Source organism: Lipophrys pholis, assembly GCF_963383615.2.
Source record: "Lipophrys pholis genome assembly, chromosome: 1".
NCBI classification, from domain to species: Eukaryota; Metazoa; Chordata; class Actinopteri; order Blenniiformes; family Blenniidae; genus Lipophrys; species Lipophrys pholis.
The window spans coordinates 18348857-18368040 of NC_137635.1; the positions used below are offsets into that span (position 1 = coordinate 18348857).

Here is a 19184-nt window from a genome sequence, read left to right on the forward strand (position 1 = left end):
ATGATCACTTATCAAGTTTGCAATAATCTTTTCCTCCTAATTTCTGCCTCGCGTTGCTCCTCACGAGCCTCCACTCTGTGTGTGTGTGTGCTAGTGGCCCCGCCTCCCTCCACAGAGACACAGATTACTGATAACAGCGTTCACTCCCTCCATTCTGCTATGAAACAAATGCTATGAAGTGCTGAGGCCAGTGCACGCAGTGAACCCTCTTGTCCGCCAGCCTGTTTGAAGGCGAGAAGAAGAAGAAGAAAAACAAAACATGCCGCATGCGTGTCAGTTTTCCTCGTGGTTATATGGCGACATATCAAGGCCAGCAAAATTATCGAGTTCATTTCATTTATTGTGCGAATAATTGATTTATTAATTATCGTGCCAGGCCTGGCTATAGAAGGTAAAAGTGCAAACTCCTTCAAAATAAACCCCCCCAAGACTTTTAACTGGGGATCTTCTCACTGTGAGCCAAAACACTTCCACCTTTAGCGCCAGTGCTATCCCAGACGACTTTGTGTTCGGATGTTTGCAGATTTGAATTTCACTATTATCAGGACAACCCACAGGTCAACACTGTGGGTTCCCGAGTAAGGTTCCCGAGTAAGGTCCTCGACTGCGAGCAGCTCCCCAGGCGATGCGCCGAAGCAGCCCACTGCTCCCAGCATGTGTAGTTAAGGTTAACTATAAATAGGATGGGGTAAATGCGGAGAAGTCATTTCGGGAATATGCAGTTTCTTTCTTCATACCCTGACTTTAAAAGTAGCGGTGGTAACGCTGCTACTTTCCATGCTCGCCATGGCCGTAGTAAATGCTTCTTCTGCACATGAGTGAGTAGAGGGACTATGGCGGGCTCCAGACTGGCATGACTCCCAGTCTATGTTCTGCTGGGACTTGGTAGTTTCATTATCGAGAGTTACCCATATTAGCAATTCAATTCCGTCGGTCCGACATAGTTTTCCAAATGTTGGCGTATGAATGCGAAAACTTTCCGAGACAAAAACGCAAAGTGATTCGTTTTTCAGTAGAAATGTTGTGGAAACGGGGTCTTAGACATGCATAATTTGCAAGAACACCAGCATAAGCACAGTGAGGCACTTGACATAGACTATTCTGTTTGTTGTGATGAAGCAATGTCCCAGAAAGCTCGTGTAGTCTCACTCGCCACTTGTTAAGAACAAGGTGCATGGGATTTGAGGAAATCTTATGATCCGTGCCTCTGCGGCGTCGTTTTTTTCATTGGTGACAACAGAATCTCTCCAATGTCTCATCATGAATAATGCTATCTCATCAGTAGCCTTGGTTTGGATATCTGTTACAGCATTCCTCAGACTGCCTCTCTACAGTTCAAAAATGCCACTGGATCAACACTGAGAAATCCCGGGCCTGATGTCAGTGCTGAGTTCCAGCCAAAGTGCAAACAGGGCTGGTGAATTCCTGAGTGGTGGTGGTGAGGGGGGGGGGCCAGGAAGTTTAAAAAAAAGAAAAACACCTTCTGTTTTCCCTCCTGGAATGTTAATGACTGGTGTGACCTGCAGTAGACTGACGCTTGCCCAAGTTTAGTGCTTTTTAGTGTTTAGCTGCAAAATTGATTGTCTGGGACGTCTTGGGCATATACAAGGGAAAACTATTGCCAGATCAATGTTCTCATGCCTTAAAATTCCTCTTTAGTAATAGTACCACGCACATATTGAAGCTCATTTATCAGTCCACAAATGCCACTGTTTGATTTATCGGCTTGACAGCAGTATTTGCCAGAACTAAAACAGCCTAAAATCAATGATTATCTCTCTCAGATAAGAATAATATCAAGTCCAAGTCACACACGTACATACTGGAGATTATTCGATGCCAACTTTGGCTACGAAACACTGGCTATGAATTGTGAAAAGTCACATTGTTCTAGGTAGGGATCCAGTACTTAATGATGAAATTACAAATACTGGAACTATTAGGTTTTCTATACATCAGACACTGTAACAATGCTTTATTGCTGCCATTTGAATGTTGTTGTTTTTCAAACTCGTAACCCATTGAAACATAGCTGAACTACCAAACAGCCATGACATGACAGTATTTCTAGCAGTATGAAGAGCTATTGACGGAGGGATTTCTTCCAGTAGAAGTAGTACGTGATTCTTAGGAATCAGTCTGGATGGAACTGCGTCATGTTGCCTGTTTTGGACAGAAACCCTGTCGAGTATTTACTCTGCTGCTGAAACAGAGCTTTTTAGAAACAGCCGAGGGAGAAGAGAAGGGCTTTTCCATAGACTGCTTGTTGTTATGGGAAAGCTTTAATGTCTGATGGACACGTGCTCTATTCCAGGAAACACAGGCTGTCCGACAATCAAGATGTGGAGTTAAGAGTGCTGGTTAATGCCGATGTATCCCCACCTCTCAAGTTTCTGTCATTTTAAAAGCATCATGACGTTAATGTTTTTAGTTCAATTGATTTTTGAAACCAAAACATGTCAATGCGCTGCTGTACACATGGATGTTAAGTACCTAAGTAGCTTGGAATGTATTGTAAAGCAATATACAAAAAAAATAGCTGAGCGAGAAAAGAGCAGGCTGTTTTTCTTTTTCCTCCCCTGTCCTGGGTTGTTCACTACTCTCATTTCTTTATAAAGAACATGCTTAATTCTAGTTTATTCCACAATAGTATTATTTTTTGGTGCACCTCTAAACTTTAAGAACCTTCTTCTGGAGGAGATTCACTACCTAATGTTGGCACGCTTTACTGTGATCCCGCTACATTCAAGAGTTATGCACTATTAACCGATTACACTTATGAAATGAATAATGCAGTTACATCTACTGAGGCTTCATGTGATCTGACTGTTTGCCACACCTTTTCACTTAACTCCATATAAATCCTGAACTAAGGCCCCGTTTACACAACGTTTCCAGTGACAACGTGTCATTTTCATTTCAGAAAAGTCTACACACGAGCCCAGAGAACAATGTGCTATAAACATCAACAATGGCGAATAAACGGACATTTATATGGACAAACAACAACGTTGGATTGCTATTACGGGCGACTCTTAACTCTGAAACTACCAAGTCTCAGGAGAATATGGACTGGGAGTCGAGCCACTCTGGGAGAACGACATTCTCATTATAGTCCATCTACTGGCATGCACAGTAGCGGCGTTTTCAAAAAGTTGGGTTTTCCTCTGTTTACATGGAGACCTTGGGAGCACTTTTTTTAAAAAGTTGAATGTCATATTTCTTTCTCAAATGTTTATTGTTGCTTTTTTAAAATGTCTTTCATTTATAGATCTAATTCTTTAAACAAAGTAAAGTGTTCTCCCGATGTCAACGTGACCTCAACACAGAGCTGATGGCAACAATAATAAAGATTATGCACTTTATGACAAATAGACAAGTGAAGTAATTCAAGTTACTTTTCCAAATAACCTTACTTTTTATTTCCAGTACTGATTTCAGTTCCCAAAACTTTTTTACAAAAGGGACTTTTCAAAAGGTGGTGCTCAGGGCTGCTGGGGGATTGTTCACTTCAATCTTTTGTACACCCACAGAAGTCTTTTCAATCACAAGTTCTAGTGAAATAACTGTCTGCCTGCAGGAAATAACATTTTTTTTTATTTATATTAGTTCTTTCCAGTGAGAGATTAAAAAAAACCAAAAAGCAGTGATAAGACTTCCAAGGCCAGATAACTTCACTGGAATGTTCCGACACACAGAACTATGTCTTTTCACGAGCAAATATTTCAAACCAGTACTCGCTTGATCCCCAGCAAATAGCATTTGTTCTGAGTGGCCACCAGAGCCATTATGTCTGCCGTGACAGCTGATAAGAATAAGTATTTATCCATAGAAATAACTTTGTACTTTGTCACACACTTGACTTTTTAAATCTCGAACTAATCAGACAATTTCAGCATTTCTGCTTTGTACACCATCACTTTTTCATTTTTGTGCCTTTTACCTTTTTAAGTGACCACAAAGTAATGGGACAAACAGATTTGATCATGCTGTTGTTTTTTTTTTTAATTGTTTAATATTTCGACCCCTCAACATCCCTCGTGATGATTTCGCAGGCTCACAGTGCAGCCATCATTCTCATCTTGGTCGTTTCATTATAAAAGCATTTTTCCATTTTCTTCTATGACCACATTTTTAGGGACCTGACCGCAACCCACCAAAACAATTGAGTCATTCTTGGGATTGTAGATGTACTTTCACAAATGGATTTTCACACCCATTTCAAAATGTTACTGATAGTTTAAAAAAAATGGTGGGACCATCCTCAAGAATATACACAGTTTTGTCAACACTAGGTTCACAATCGAAAAGGGAAAATAATGACGAGGAGGTGTATTCTGTACATCAACAAGACCCTACGACTTTGGAAGTTCTCCTCTAAACAACATTCTTCCCCCGATTGAGGTGACCCTGACAGGCATCAAATTACACAGAATTTATATGTTCCTGTGGCATTTATTGAAACGTTTATGACTAAGAGGACTGGTAGTAGATGAAAATAGAGCCGAGGGATGCTGTGATTTCAGCCTATAAAAACAATACGGGATGTTTGCTTGAAGGATTTGCGATTTTGTGCCACTAAGATGAAAATAAACAGGCATGTGAGGCATCCTGCGGGTCAGTTTATGTTGAGTGTGATTGGTCCGACTCACACAGCGACATCTTAATCCCCAGCGTGTATCGTCATCCCCGCGTTTCCTGGCCAGACTGTGAATCACGGCGGCAGGTGGACTTTAATCTCGCACTGGTAACAGACCGCCATTGTCGTGGCCAGACACCGTTTGCTCAAGGTGTCGCCTCTGTTTTCAGGTGCGCTGCCGTGACCGTGTGCGTCACCGTTTGCACCAGCGTTCTACGAAGCTTTCTTGATCCCTACTCTCAGACCGCTGCTTTATTAATAGCTCAACTTCTCATCATACGTGCGATGAAAGGAAAGTCATGAGAGCCACGTGTCTTCCTCCCGTGTTATGTGTCATAAAACTTTGATTTAGTCCAGCGAAATGGGGCTCAGAGTTATCTAGTGTGTGTTTGCAGACTGCGATGCGTGTGTGTGTTTGTGTGTTAGTGTGTGTGCCCCTCAGAGTAACCTTACCCTGCCAGCGCACAGGTGATACCGAGCTGCATATAGCCTCTTTATGGCCAGCTGGCCCTGCTATTTAAAACAGAGTTGGATAGAGAGGAAGGGAGGTGCGGTGGTGGCCACTGATGGCGGTCACCATCAGCATTCTGCAGGAGCCACAGACCGTTCAAATCAATCTGGACATCTTTTGACAGATTGGGACCGGGAAGTTCATTATCCATCTTGTACTTAACAAAAATCTGTTTCCCTTTGTAAGTTTGTATATAGGTGAGTTGCTTTTCTTTAAGGGCAGACTGTATGTAGAAAAATATCTGAATTGGATGAAGATTGAATATCAATCAATCATTCTAGAAGTAAGTGTGTGATTCATTCCAGTATCAGATTTACAGATTTACACAAGCATCTTTTGAGTGAATGCGATTGTTGGATGAGGTCATCACTGAACCGTTTCTCCTCGCCCAGTAACAAAACAAAAAACAATTTGAAGGTTCACTGAGTCATCGTTTTTCAGGACGAGCCTGCGTAGCTGAGAAAGTGTTCAGGAACGGAGAGACTCTGCGGCGTGGCCAGGATTTCTGATCGTTGTGTCCTGTTTGTGTGTTAAACAGAGAGGTTTTGTGTGTGGCGGCCCCCCCTGAGCTTGTAACTGTGAATGAATGGCAACAGCTGAGCTGGAGAACTTTATCGGCTGGGCTCACCACTTGTATATGTGTGTATGTGAGAGAGTGTGTGTGTGTGTGTATGCGTGCGTGCGCGCCAGAGAGAAGAGATTCAGGAGGGGCTGCAACCAGAGCAGTCTCACTGGGGACTCCTCTACGCCGAGCTCACTGCTGTCCTCTCTTCCTCAGCCGCTGGCCTCTTTTTTAGCTTCCTCCCCTCGGCTTTCTTGTTCTTCTGCTCCATGACTCGCCCTGTGGATTTCTCTACCCGTGGCTCTCTGACAAACCGCAGAACAGTGCTGTCGTGACTCGCCGGCGGCCACTGCAACAAGAGGAGAAAGCAGGAGGAAGAAGCGAGAGAGAGAGAGGGGCTGAGACGGAGCAATCGATCACGCCGACACAGAGGAGAGGCTCTCAGTGCCGAGACATTAAGCTGGACATTTATTTTTCCTTCTCATTTTAGTTTTAAAGGCGATTCTGTCCGACTGGTGTGGGAGCTTTGCAAAGCATTTTAAAATCCGTCTTTCCCGTGGAGAAGAGCAGACCTCCAACTGACCAGACAGTTTCTAAGAGACCAAGGACTCTTCTTTCCTTGATTTCTGGAGGGTGACGGCATTTGAGCAAGAAGTTCAATGTTTACCAAATAATCGATCTGCATTCTGAATGATAATGCTGGACACCAACCATTGCCTGTCCTTCGAACCCTCCCCCCTGGGCTCTCCTCCAATGGCGGATGACTTGGAGAAGGCAGGACTGAAGATGGATGATGACAGACTTGTCTATCACAGCCTGAAAGAAGGTGGGCAATCTCAAGTCACACACGCAGCAGAGAGAGGCAAGATATATGACATGATCTGTGTTAATCTGCTTCAGTCTGCGTTTTCAAACCTTTACGACTTCATATCAATAGTTAATAGGCTTCGATAAAGAAAAGTGATTCCGTTTACTGCCTTGGAGAACCAAATGAATAGTCAGGCATCCAACATTTGCTTCAAAACATTCGCCAAGATAGTTTTTTCTGATCTTTAAAAATCTACATTCACCACATGTACAAGCCTACAAGCTTTTAGTCTTTTAAAAATAAATTGTTATCACATGATTGCATTTGTGGGGAAGTCGTCACTCACTGCAGGTCAGAGTAATACAGTAGAAGCCATGTGTAGGACAAGGACAAATGAAAAAGTGCAGCCCTCTGAATCCTTGACATGCATCATAACAATCAAGCAACAAGTCGTGAAATCAAAGCTCTGCAGTGCTTCTGGTGCACAAATTTGACAGGGTCAACTCGAGGTAAAAACCAAAACTCGACCGAGAAATGTGTAGGAATGTTTTAGCTGCTCTTGTTTGCTTTTCAGTTAAAAAGTTCAAAAAGAGAACAAGGTTCTCTAATGTTAGAAAAGTCTCGCGGTGCAAAAAAAGCAGACACAGACTATAAGAGGAATCTTCTGAAAATATGTAAGTCTACTAAAATAATCCTTCCTTTGCTCTAGATACTTCATGTCTCTTGTGTGTTATTAAGGAGTTCTCATTAGTAACCCATGTGAAGTTGGACAGAGATACTTTTTATTGTGTAAATTGTACACGAAGAGTGGAATTAATAAGAAGTAAATACATTACTCCAGTGCAAGCTCTGGTACAACTCGGGCCCCGTTTACACGACAACATTTTCAAGCAAAAGGGAAACCTGTGTTTTTGGATGTCCATTTACACAACAAGGATACTCGGAGCTGCTGGAAACACAACTTTTTGAAAACGGCTCCCTCTGTGGAACTTTTAGAGAAAGATTTCAACTCCGTTTCCATGGAAACGGGGGGGAAATGCTGCAACTGTGCACCACGGCCACAGTAAACAGTCCTTCTGCACATGCACAAGTAGATGGACTATAACAACAATGGCGCCCTCCGGAGTGACATTACCCGTGTGTGTGTGTGTGTGTGTGTGTGTGGGTGTGTGTGTGTGTGTGTGTGTGTGTGTGTGTGTGTGTGTGTGTGTGTGTGTGTGTGTGTGTGTGTGTGTGTGTGTGTGTGTGTGTGTGTGTGTGTGTGTGTGTGTGTGTGTGTGTGTGTGTGTGTGTGTGTGTGTGTGTGTGTGTGTGTGTGTGTGTGTGTGTGTGTGTGTGTGTGTGTGTGTGTGTGTGTGTGTGTGTGTGTGTGTGTGTGTGTGTGTGTGCGTGCGTTTACAATTACAAGAACAACCTGGCATTCTAAATACATTGTTTTCAGTGTTTCTGCCATTTCTGTGTAAATGGACGTCGTGTGCGAAACGTTGCCTTGTAAACGTTTCATTTTTCTGAAACGAAAATGCATAAAGGATGCGTTTTCTCTTGAAATGTCATAAAACATTCTCTGGTTATAATTCGGTAACATCTATCAAAATTACTGAGTGACCAGTTTAATCTTTCAATGGCCTTCATCTTGTTATGTTTATCTGATTCTGCTCACGGTGTGTTTTTTTCACTCGTAACTGTTTTTTAGTGCGTATGTAGTGAGTGTGAAGTGAAAATGTCATCTGTCGTCATGCTGTCAATGTTGTGCTGAGTTCAGTATTTTCTAGTGTTTCACTTATTGCCACTGTTCACGTTTGGCATCAGTAGTGATTTATGTGAAGCTTACAAAAACATGTTCTGTAAAAATGGAAAAGAAGAGTTGGCCAACAATGACATAATAACGAAAATTGTTGGATACAGCCTAATTTGGTATCGTCTGTGGTGAGAGCACGAGTAAGTAGGAAAAAAAATTTTTTTGTTTATAACCAGCGTTACAAGCACTGGCCAGAGTCACAGATGACTGGCTGCAGATGAAAACAAACATTCCTGTGAGGTCAGAATGATTGAGGATACAGGGAAGCGAATGCATGTGGAAGAGAGACGTGATCAGGCAAGGAGTAGGAGCTTGTGCTCGCCGTGTGTACCTGACCTGCAGCTGTCAGTGAAACACTGTAAGTCCTCCAGGTCAATGCGAAGCTGTCCCAAAGTCACAGCTCACATGCAGGGAAACTGTGAGCGACACCAGCTGCCCGGTGCAGTTTGATTCATGTTCCTTGAACTTTAAGAAAATCAGTATGCGCGGCGCCTCGTGTCGTTGTCGTCTGGCTCCCCGGCGCAGTGCGCAGGCGGTGCAGGACGGCCTTCACCTGGTATCGCCCCCTGCTCGCCAGCTTCTTTCCACCGATGTGTGAACAATGAGCTCATGAGGCACGTCGTCGTTGGACGCCGACATTTCCAACGCCACCGCCAAAAGTGTGACGTCAGTTCAAAGGGGAGACTTTCATGTTACGTGGGTATGCAGCAATGTGCGTTTCCATCTTTGTGTGCCCACTTGTTTGTTTGGGGTTTTTTTGGGCTTCATGTGTGTCCCCGTGGAGGGTGTGCGAGGGGCTTAGCTGTGCCAAGCCAGGGGTCTTTGGGGACAGTGACGGACTCAGACATGTTTAATCAGATCCACTGACACATGAGCGCAGCAGGATTAGCCCAGTTGGCCGCCGCCGCGCCGGCTCATCCTCACCGGCCTCCTGCTCTAATGCTCCTTACAGCTAAGTCCTCCAACCCTTTCCTCAATCGTTTGACTTTATTTACTGGTCTTTTTCTTAAAACGGACAATTAATTTCAAGCTTTGTGTTCAACTCTCTCGACAGTTATGCATTAGCTTTACATCCATCAAACTATATAAAGATAAAATAGACAACAGCATGAACACCTCACAAACGAGCTGGAAACTTTTCAAAGGGGAAAATATTACAAATTTATTGTATTGACAGTGGATTAAACTGAGAAGGTGTCAGATTATGTTGGAATACTGGTGTTAAGGATGATACAACAAAACAATACCACATACAGTCCAATTTCATCTTGCGTGCAACGGACTGCTAGAACAGCGCCATAATAACCCTTGAAATTAAACTTTCAAGTTCTGTTTTTTTCTGTCTACATGTTTGCGAAACCAAACATTTCCTCCAGAAATGACTACAGTCTCAACATAAAGCCATTTTCATCGATACCTTCTGATGCAAAATACAGCGAAATGTCAAAAAAAGTGTTGATTGTACAGCTTCTTTGTAAAGACATCCCCACAGAAAAGTCACTGCAAGCTTCACGGTCGACTGGGCTGGTTCGCCAGATTGAGACCAAACCTGATAAGCCAGTAAAACAATAAGTCTGTTATTGTAAGAGCTGATGAGAAGGAGAAATAACAGGGAAAAAAAGTTGCAATGTCTTTCCACCCCCGCTTAAATTACTCTTCTGACTTTCACTGTGACTCTGTGGCTGGCAGGTTGACACAGTGGTGGGAAGAGGCCACCATGTGTAAGAGAAATTCAGTGTCCTCATGTAAACCAGCACCACTTCACTCAAAACTATGGCTTTACTCATTCAATTCATCTTGATTTTCTAAAAATAAAATACATTTTTTTTAAAAATCCTTTTTCATCCATTGTTTTTTGGATACATTTTAAAAATGTCAAACATTTTTTCCCCATTTAAAATACAAAACAAAAAAAAAAACAACAACCTACAAACATGTACTGTATGTGTATGGATTCCATTATCATAACTGAAAAAGATGAGTTATAAACTAACTGTACATTGTTTCACAATAATAATCAATGAATCAACAGTTTCATTCTCTCTCTCTCTCTCTCTCTCTCTCTCTCTCTCTCTCTCTCTCTCTCTCTCTCTCTCTCTCTCTCTCTCTCTCTCTCTCTCTCTCTCTCTCTATTCCTGTGCTCAAATCATTCCTGACTATGGATGCATGTGTCTGCTCTGGCCTAGTATCCCAATAAAAGTCGCCTTTCCTTCTTTTTTTTTTGTATCCTTTTCTTAAATTAACTGAAATGGCCTTCAAACCTGATTTCAGTGTCGGAGCCCTGAGCTCCAGAAGACAAAGAGGCTTCTTTTATTTTCACATTCCACGAAACTCTTTTACTTTTAATTCCTGTCATGAAACCCAAGTTCTTGTGTTTCTTTGTTAAAGCTTCGATAGGTGAGATTTAGAGTCACTGTACAGTTCCGCTTCTAAAAATTTGTGTTTGCTGTGTCATCTTCCTCTTTTAAGTCTCACCGTAAAACTCATTTTCCATGTTTTTGTTGTTTGTTAATATAGTTTTAATGCTTACAAGTTGCATCTTGTCTATTGAATGTGTTTTATCCCCACAGTCTAGTTCTTGTGCTTTCTTGTAAAGCCTTTGTCATTGTGGCTGCACTGTGGTGTGATTTGCTTTCCTCACATGAACCTTTATTTCAACACTGCTGCAGATTTTCACACGTCGCACCATCACTAGAATGTAGGAGGTGTCGCTGCGAGACTTCTGCAATTTATTTAAAAGCAGTTGAAATAGTGGATAAGTTATCGTCATTGCAATGAGACATTTGGTTTAAACATGCAATACGTGTAGTGCAAAGTCGACCACCATCTGCTGTAAGGATTGATGAGAGGGCATGCAGGAGTAAATAAGTGAACTTGGCTGAAGATGAGGAGGGGGCACAGAGATGTGAGGCAGGAATAGAGAGAATGTGTAAGATTCACGTTCCCAGAATAAACCTCCCTGGAAGTGCCAAGCAGCGTGGCATCCCATCCTGCATGCCTTGATCCGGGGGGGGGGGGGGGTTGTATTAACACGTGAGGAGTTTTCCTGCAAAATTTACACCAAAGGGAAAATCAATCAATCTGCAAACTGCTGCAACAGTGGAAATAAGATACGCTTGAGTTTAAGGTCTGAAGATGTGGAAAATATGCACTCACCATATCAAATAAGGCGCTGAGAGGGATCTGAGGCAAAGCAGCAACTATAGGCCCATTTACATTTTCAAATAAGAATGGAAATCTTTTGCTGTGTTTTGGGCCGACACAGAAGCAGCAGCTTGGTCAGCGAGCCTTTGGGCACTAATGATGTCAGTTTGTCTGCAGGAAGGAACAGGTGCTGCCTGTCCTCAAACTAGCAGACATAACCCTGGCCAGATATGCTTGGGAATCTACAGCGGTGTGTTCCACTTAATAAACACACACACACACACACACACACACACACACACACACACACACACACACACACACACACACAGCACATATAAACCAAGGAGCCTCCTCTTGAGTGGAGCAGAAATGAATGTTTATCTCGGGATGGGGCGGGGGGGGGGGGGGGGCAGTATTTAGTATAACAAACTCGCTCCTTCTCTGTTTATGACATTCTCTAAACTTAAACCCGAGGTATACAGTCTGTTCGTGTCCCCTCTTCGGTTTTAAAATGGAAGCACAGTGGAAGTGGTGCGGTATCAGTTACTCAACAAGCTAGAAGAAAAAAAATAAAGTAAAAATACACCCACCAACCATCACAACAACCCTGTGGCCTCTGCGTACATTTCTGTGTTGTCTGTGTGGCTGGCCCAACAGTTCGGGTCACTTCCCCAAATTGTCATCATGCCGCAATGAAACTGAAGCTCGTGATGAAATACCGTGCACTGGCAGGACGCTGCAGCACCCTGCATCAAGTTGTTGTGTAAATTCGAGCCCATGTCCATCTTTTCTTATTCTTAACTGAGGGTAGAGGTTTGCAATTATCACTTTTTTAAATGTCTAATCAAACAAATGTATCAGTCCGTTACCACTTCCATTCATTTGTGTGTTCCTTGTTCCTTAGAGCCTTATCGACGAGATGTGAAACCAGCGGCTCTTTCAGTTGAAAGGTTGCGGGTTTGATTCGCCATGTCCCCCTTGAGCAAGACACTGAGTCCCCAAATTGATTACTCTAAAAGTTGTTGACAGACTTTGATAAGATTCAAATCCAACTTAAGAATTAATTTTCGTTCAAATGTGAAAGCCTGATTGGTGATGTGCTGAGACAGAATCGATTGCATTTTGAGAGATCGGTTGGTAGAGTGGTCCTCTCTCAGTTGCAAGGTTGCACGTTCCATTCCCCATCTTCTTCATCCCCTTGTCCACATGTTGAAGTGTCCTTGAGCAAGACTCTGAACCTGCTCTCTTTCGATGGATTTAGCACCTTTCACAGCAGCCACATCCATTGGTTTAAAGAATTTTCCTCTGGGATTAATAAAGTATTTCTATTCTATTCCATTTGTTTCTATAATCTACATAAATGTGTATATTAAATTGTAGAAGAGGATGGGGACAGCCGGAAGGTTATCTTCTTGTTTTTGTTTTTACTATTATTACATGCTTGTTCTTCTACTTAAGGGAATAAAGTTTTTACATTTGCCGTCCTCGTTGAGAGGCTAGAATAAAGTCTAATGAGCTCTCGATGTTTCTTTTGAGATTTTTAAATCTTAGTTTTACTTCAAAGTGTGCTGAAACCCCTTCTGCATGCTGCAAGGTCAAACGTGGTACAGTTTTGTACTTCTCGGTGTTCCTTAAAACTCTCACCAGCCTCTCCGTTATGTAACGAGCCACTTCCTGTTTTGAAATGATGGTGCAAGCTGCCAATTTCTTTTCTGCTCCACTTCAAAATGTACTGCATTTAAATTTTGAATATTTCTAATTCTTGAATGTTTTTTAGGCTGTGATCCAGTCACTTCTGTCACTGATTCTTGACTTGATCCATTTTTCTCACACTGCTCTTTTAGCACAGTTTAAAAAAACAAAACAGGAAGAGTGTGGTCGTCTGCACACACCCTAAAACTCTTGGGCCCGCCTCCGTGTAACTTAAAAAAAAAAAAAAAAAAAAAGTATGAAAGAAGTGAAATGGGATAAAGAACCAGATGTCGGAGAACTCTGCTCCTCTGACATGTCACCGCCGCATCAATGTTTTTATTGACCTAAATATGGAAGACGAGCTGCTCTTCACAAGCCTTTAAGAGCGCCACAGTTTGTGATCGTCGCCGGCCGTCACTGACTCTCTGTTCCCGCTCTGTGTCCCCCCTCACCTCCTCTGTCTCCATGCAGTCCTCCAGCTCAAGCTTCAGCAGAGACGAACTCGAGAAGAGCTGGTCAGCCAAGGGATCATGCCACGTAAGTCTCAGTCTTTGTTCTCAGAGTTGAAACAGCGACACACACACAGCCATTCAAATGCTGTGCTGTTAGAGCATCTGCCAGTGGAGCAGGTACTCTACATACCAAGAAGTCAGACCGACCTCACCAACTGATCATTTATATTTCATGGATGGAAAATCATGCTATTGTGGCATTTTATAGAAACGCAAGCAGACAATTGATCCCATTTCAAAGAGTTGACCTTCATGCAGCATAGCAGATACTGTCACATACCGAGTAGTTACACAATACTAATGCTGGGCTATATGTGTAGGCTCTATGCGCCATGTGGGATTTGCTTGTGAACCGTTTTGTCTCATAGTTTTGATACCCTGAGAAGCAACTTCAGGAAGGACTGTCTTCTACGGAAGTGTTGATATGTATCTGCTTTACCAGTATGAGTATTTATGTTGTGCATGTGTCACATTTAGCAACGTCTGTGCACCACTTTGAGTTATCAAATAGGGCAGCTTCCTCTTCTTCTAAATCCACTTCCTGATTCTGAGTTCCGCACATCACAAGGTGCAGAGAAATGGGTTTTTTTGTCGATCGGGACTGCGTGGAACAAGAGAGTATCTTTTTTTTTTTTTTACACTTTAAAGCACTTTTGTCCTGTAAACAAACACCCAAAGCGCAAAGAAAGGTTTGCATTTTCAGTTGAAAACATTGTGGCGTAAACAGAGCCTCATTATAAGGAAACGCTAACCTCAGTCATGTAATTGGAAACAAAAAGAAAAACGCGTTGAGGCCACAGCGGCGTGAATCCCACAACATGCTGATCAAAAATTAGAATTACCAGCAGAAATTTGCCTTTTTGACTTACTGAAAGTGTGAAGCTCACATTTTTTTAAACCTCATTAGCAGACCCAACCGATAACCGAGTCCAGTTCATCCTTAATCCAGCTTTTATTTGAGAAAGTAATTGCAGATTTCCTCTCAACTAGATTTCCCCGACATGCTGATGAGCACCATGAAATGCACATTCATCCATTCATCTTTTATACGGCTTGTTCCACCTTAAAGTTGAAGACAACTATGAGCAAAGGCAGGGTAAACTGGAGAGATCACCAGTCTCCTCCAGAGCAAGCAGAATTTTGCTGTCTTGCCTATTGACACTTCGAAGCGACGCCATGGGGGATCAGACCGTCAGCATTTAGATTGCACGACTCCTCGCAATAAATTCTACTAGTAATCAATCGAGCACATTTTCATGGAATGAAGATACAAGTTACAGCATCGAGAAGGGAAGTGAGGGAAACACGCTCCTCAGATGTAGATTAGATACTAGATTACATGCCAAAGTGGGCAATGAATTGTCCTGAGGGGTCACTTTAAAAACCAGGGCTTCTTTGGAGGGCTGATCACGTTGTTCACAGTAAAGACTTGGATGTTCACCACTTGTTAAAAACTCACCAGGCACTACTTTTCTGCCATAAGCTGACATTCCTGAAGGAAAATAGGAACAATCATTGAGGGAAAAGAAACAAAACGGCATTATGGATGATGTATTTTTTCTCCTTGACCTCACACAGGCTGCTCAGTGAAGGGTGACTGAAAACGTTGATCACCTAACACTCTATTGGCCATTACTAATACCCAACCTGCAGAGAATTAACGGGCAAATCAGCCCCCCGAAGCACCCCTGATGCCATTCATTTGTTTTGGGAGGGCAGGAAGGTGCTTCTCATTTAGCACTTACAGCGTTTCACTCTCAAGCTGCTTCTCTGCAGATAAAAAAGAAATCAAAAGACATGCCATTTCTCTGGAAGCCTTTGACCACACCGCCTTTACTTTGGGCTGTTGCTTTGAGACACGGTGAAGCAGAGCAAAGGCCGTTCACATGTCAAGACGGTCCAGAACGGGACGGATCATCTGAACCACTTAAGTGCGAGGACTCGTCTTCTCACTCACCTTTTATTGACTCTCTGGGTTTTTATCAAGACGACATGAACTAATGTAGCTTTTGTTGTACACACGACTGGGAAGACTGTCCTTTTTAAATACTCGTTGAATCCATTTGTTCACATGCTGATGTTGCTCTAATTATAATAATGAAATTATAAACTATTTAGGATATTGATAACCATCATCCCTGCAAATATTAACAGGTTAAAAAAAGTTATCTTTTTGTGGAGTATAAAAACTTCAGCGGGGTTTTTTTTTTTTTTTTTTATAGAATTGTTCTCCTGTTTTGTATCTAACGACTGCATAGTGTGTTGTCCCTCGTGTAGAAGAGACGAGTGATGCTGGGAGCTGACTGGGTCAGTTTCTGCTGAACAAAAAAAATCCTCACACTGGTTTTGCAGCTTGAAGGCGGTGTGAACAAGCAACTTTCCACCTTCCCTCTGTCACTAAACACTCAACGCTCACCTTCCTGTAGACTGCAGTGACTTTGAATCAATACCAGTGTTTTGTATTCATCCCGAAGTTGAAAAACTCTCTCGTATTTCTTAATCTTTCCATTTTTGCATGATTTCCATTGCCTGCTAAATTCGACGAGTGTCAGATGAACTTTTAGAAAAGGTCAAATTCACAGAGCATTGGGCCCACTTCCAAAGACAGATTTTGCAAATCATGTGAAAGTGGTAAAAGATTTCACTTCCTTTTTGGCATGTTCGGATAATGTCAAAAGAATCGTCTGTCTACGTCACATGTGCTTTAACATACTTATATCCTCATCAGTTGCTGTGTTATTAGATGGTGCGTCAGGATACAGATGAGACGAGAACAGAGGAACTTAAAATCAGCCGAAGCTTACATGTGACAGCGGCAATAATGCATCTCTATTTTGTAAAATTGGTTTATTTTTACAAAAGTAATTTTAGTGTGGTAAGGTTCTGTGGTCAGGACCAAAGTTTGCGCTCTTGACATTTGACACATGACAAAGCATCTGCATCGATCTGTTTGGCAGTATATTATCTTCACTTGATTCTTCCTCAAAAACATGAATGTAGACTGTGTACAAAAGAGCACGGGAAGGTCAATATTTAAACATTTCTTTACATTCAAATTAAGAAAATTCAAGCTTTTATAGGTTTTGTAATACTCAGTTCAAGTTGTCCAAATTTTGTAAAATCTTTTTTTTTCGACTTGGAAATTCTCATTTTCTTTCCATCACACATATTTCTCATACGATGTCTTTCCAGTTATCAGTAGTTGGTGTACAAATTTTAAGCCACTTCCTTGTCATGGACGTTTTATCATTATTGCTCCATCCATCAAAGGAATAAATACATGCTGTCACATCTAAATAGGATGTTAACTCCAGATATATGTTGAGTGGGTTTCCTGCCAATAAGGAATAATGAGTGGACACTGCCAGTAATGGTTGGCTTGCTTTTCACCTCAAAGCCTCCAACTGCAGCTCCCTCCGCCCGCTCTCTTTAATGTAGAAGTGAAATAAAAACGCACAGCTCTTTAGTTTGCACTGTGTTCACAACTCCATCAAACTTGAATCAAAGAAAGCCAGGCTTTGTTCACTGGCGGACCGAGCTCTACTTTTCAAGTGTCATTTGGTCAATCCTTGTTGCGCTGTGCGGTGCGGATAGTGGAGATGACACGTCCACAAGTGGACCACAAACTGAATTGATTTGTGACCTTTAACGTTGGAGACCGGGCTTTGATTCCCACTCGCAGCACGAAGGGCTTCAATCCTAAAAACACAAGGGGGCTGCAGAACATGCGCTTCTACATCTGTATTTGCTCTCCTTCAAACAAGTCTGAACTGAAACCAGGCTACCAACCAGGCTGCCATCCTGGCAAAGACCAGGATGGCGTTTGTGGAATTTGGTGCAGTTTTAGTTCAAGTCATAGCACAACTGGTACGTAGATCTTCTCTAAACAACAGAGGGTTACAGTCAGGAATGCCCCCCCCCCCCCCCCCACCCCAACCTGTCAGCTGTGGCACACACACACACACACACACACACACACACACACACACACACACACACACACACACACACACACACACACACACACACACACACACACACACACACACACACACACACACACACACACACACACACACACACACACACAAAGATTTCATCTGGTCTTGACCAATTACACGATCTCTCTCCGTTGCATCATAACTGCCATTGTCCTCCCAATATCCTTCCGCTAATACAGACTGGAAGTCATTGTTTATCTGAAAATCTATCTGTTCAGAGGCAAGTGGTGTCAAATTGGAGGAATATTAAACATTCTCCATTTGTGCTCAAGTACGTAAAAGAGACAGAGATTAAAGTTTGGTGAACATTTTCCTTTTGATTCTCATCACTGAGCTAGATTAAAAAAAATGTTGATAAATTATGTGAGTTTTGTTTTGTTTACATTTTGTTTTACCAGCTGTGATGTGTTTTTTTTTTTTCTCTCTCTCTTCCTGAATACATATAACTCAAAGTGTGATTCTCGTCGTTTAACGTCTCTCTGGTTCACAGTCTGGTTTTACAGTTTGGGCAGTGTGTTTTTGGTCTAAATTAGTAAGTGATTATGGTATAATGACGGCTCTATGGTTTACACTTAGGATTCAGGCGTTTACATGTTCTTCTCCTGCATGTGCACTGAAAGAGTCCCCTTGTTTTTCTTACTCTGACATTTTTACATTTGGTGGTTTGGTGGCCCGCTTTGGAGCCTCTTGTGGGCCGGTTTTGGCCCATGAGCCTTGTGTTTGACATCCCTGGGTTAAGGATTGCAATAATGACATATGTTACAGAAATATGTGAGCACACAGCATTTTCACACGGGTCGTCCGACCTATTATATTTAGGGTGTAACCTTCTTGTGTGTTGTCACAGACCACAGAGTTTCACCCCCCCAGCCATGTTCAACAGGTACTCTAAAAGCAGTCACAGCCCAGAGTGACGATGCTCGTGCACGCTGTCTATCCATCAGTGCACAAGTTCCTCTATTTCCACAGTTGAAATAGTTTGTCACATTTGTCCGACCCCCCAAAAAAAACAGTGAACTTTGCATGTCAGTCTGTTTGAAATAACCACAAAGTGTAGAAACACCAATCAGCTTTGTTTAGTATATTTATGGTGACATCTACACCATATTTAATCCCACCAATATGTGGAAATCGTCGTGGTTAAATAAGCGGATCAAAATAGAGTTTTTTTGTAGCTTTTTTTTATTATTTTTTTTTTATTTCACAGTTCTAAAACAAACGTTGTTTTTCCCTCTACTCTCCCTGAAAGGAGCAATGTGTAGCATGTAGCCTCAGAGTGCCAAGGCCGACGCATTGGCTGTGTGTAATTTGACATCAGCTTCACCGCCTTGACAGATGGCTAAACTAAAGTTGCAGCGTTCTCGTGGTAACAAAGTCAGCGGAGACGCATCGCCCTGCCACGCCGGGCGGTTTAGAAGAGCACTTGTGACCTTCTCTCTATTGCTGTGTCTGCTCTCACACTGATACTCGCTCAAAGGAGCATCACAACTCCCATCAGAATCAGTCTGAGCTGC

General features: G+C 42.4%; 1 protein-coding gene across 7 annotated transcripts in view; it reads left to right on the plus strand.

Moving 5' to 3' along the window:
- The window catches only part of mrtfab (myocardin related transcription factor Ab), a 46460-nt gene that overhangs the window by 14880 nt on the left and 12396 nt on the right, over positions 1–19184 (plus strand). For all 7 annotated transcript variants that reach the window (XM_080469779.1, XM_080469777.1, XM_080469778.1 and 4 more), the window contains one exon: positions 13629–13694. In XM_080469779.1, coding sequence (XP_080325905.1) covers positions 13629–13694 — 66 coding nt within the window. The remainder of the gene's footprint in view (positions 1–13628; positions 13695–19184) is intronic.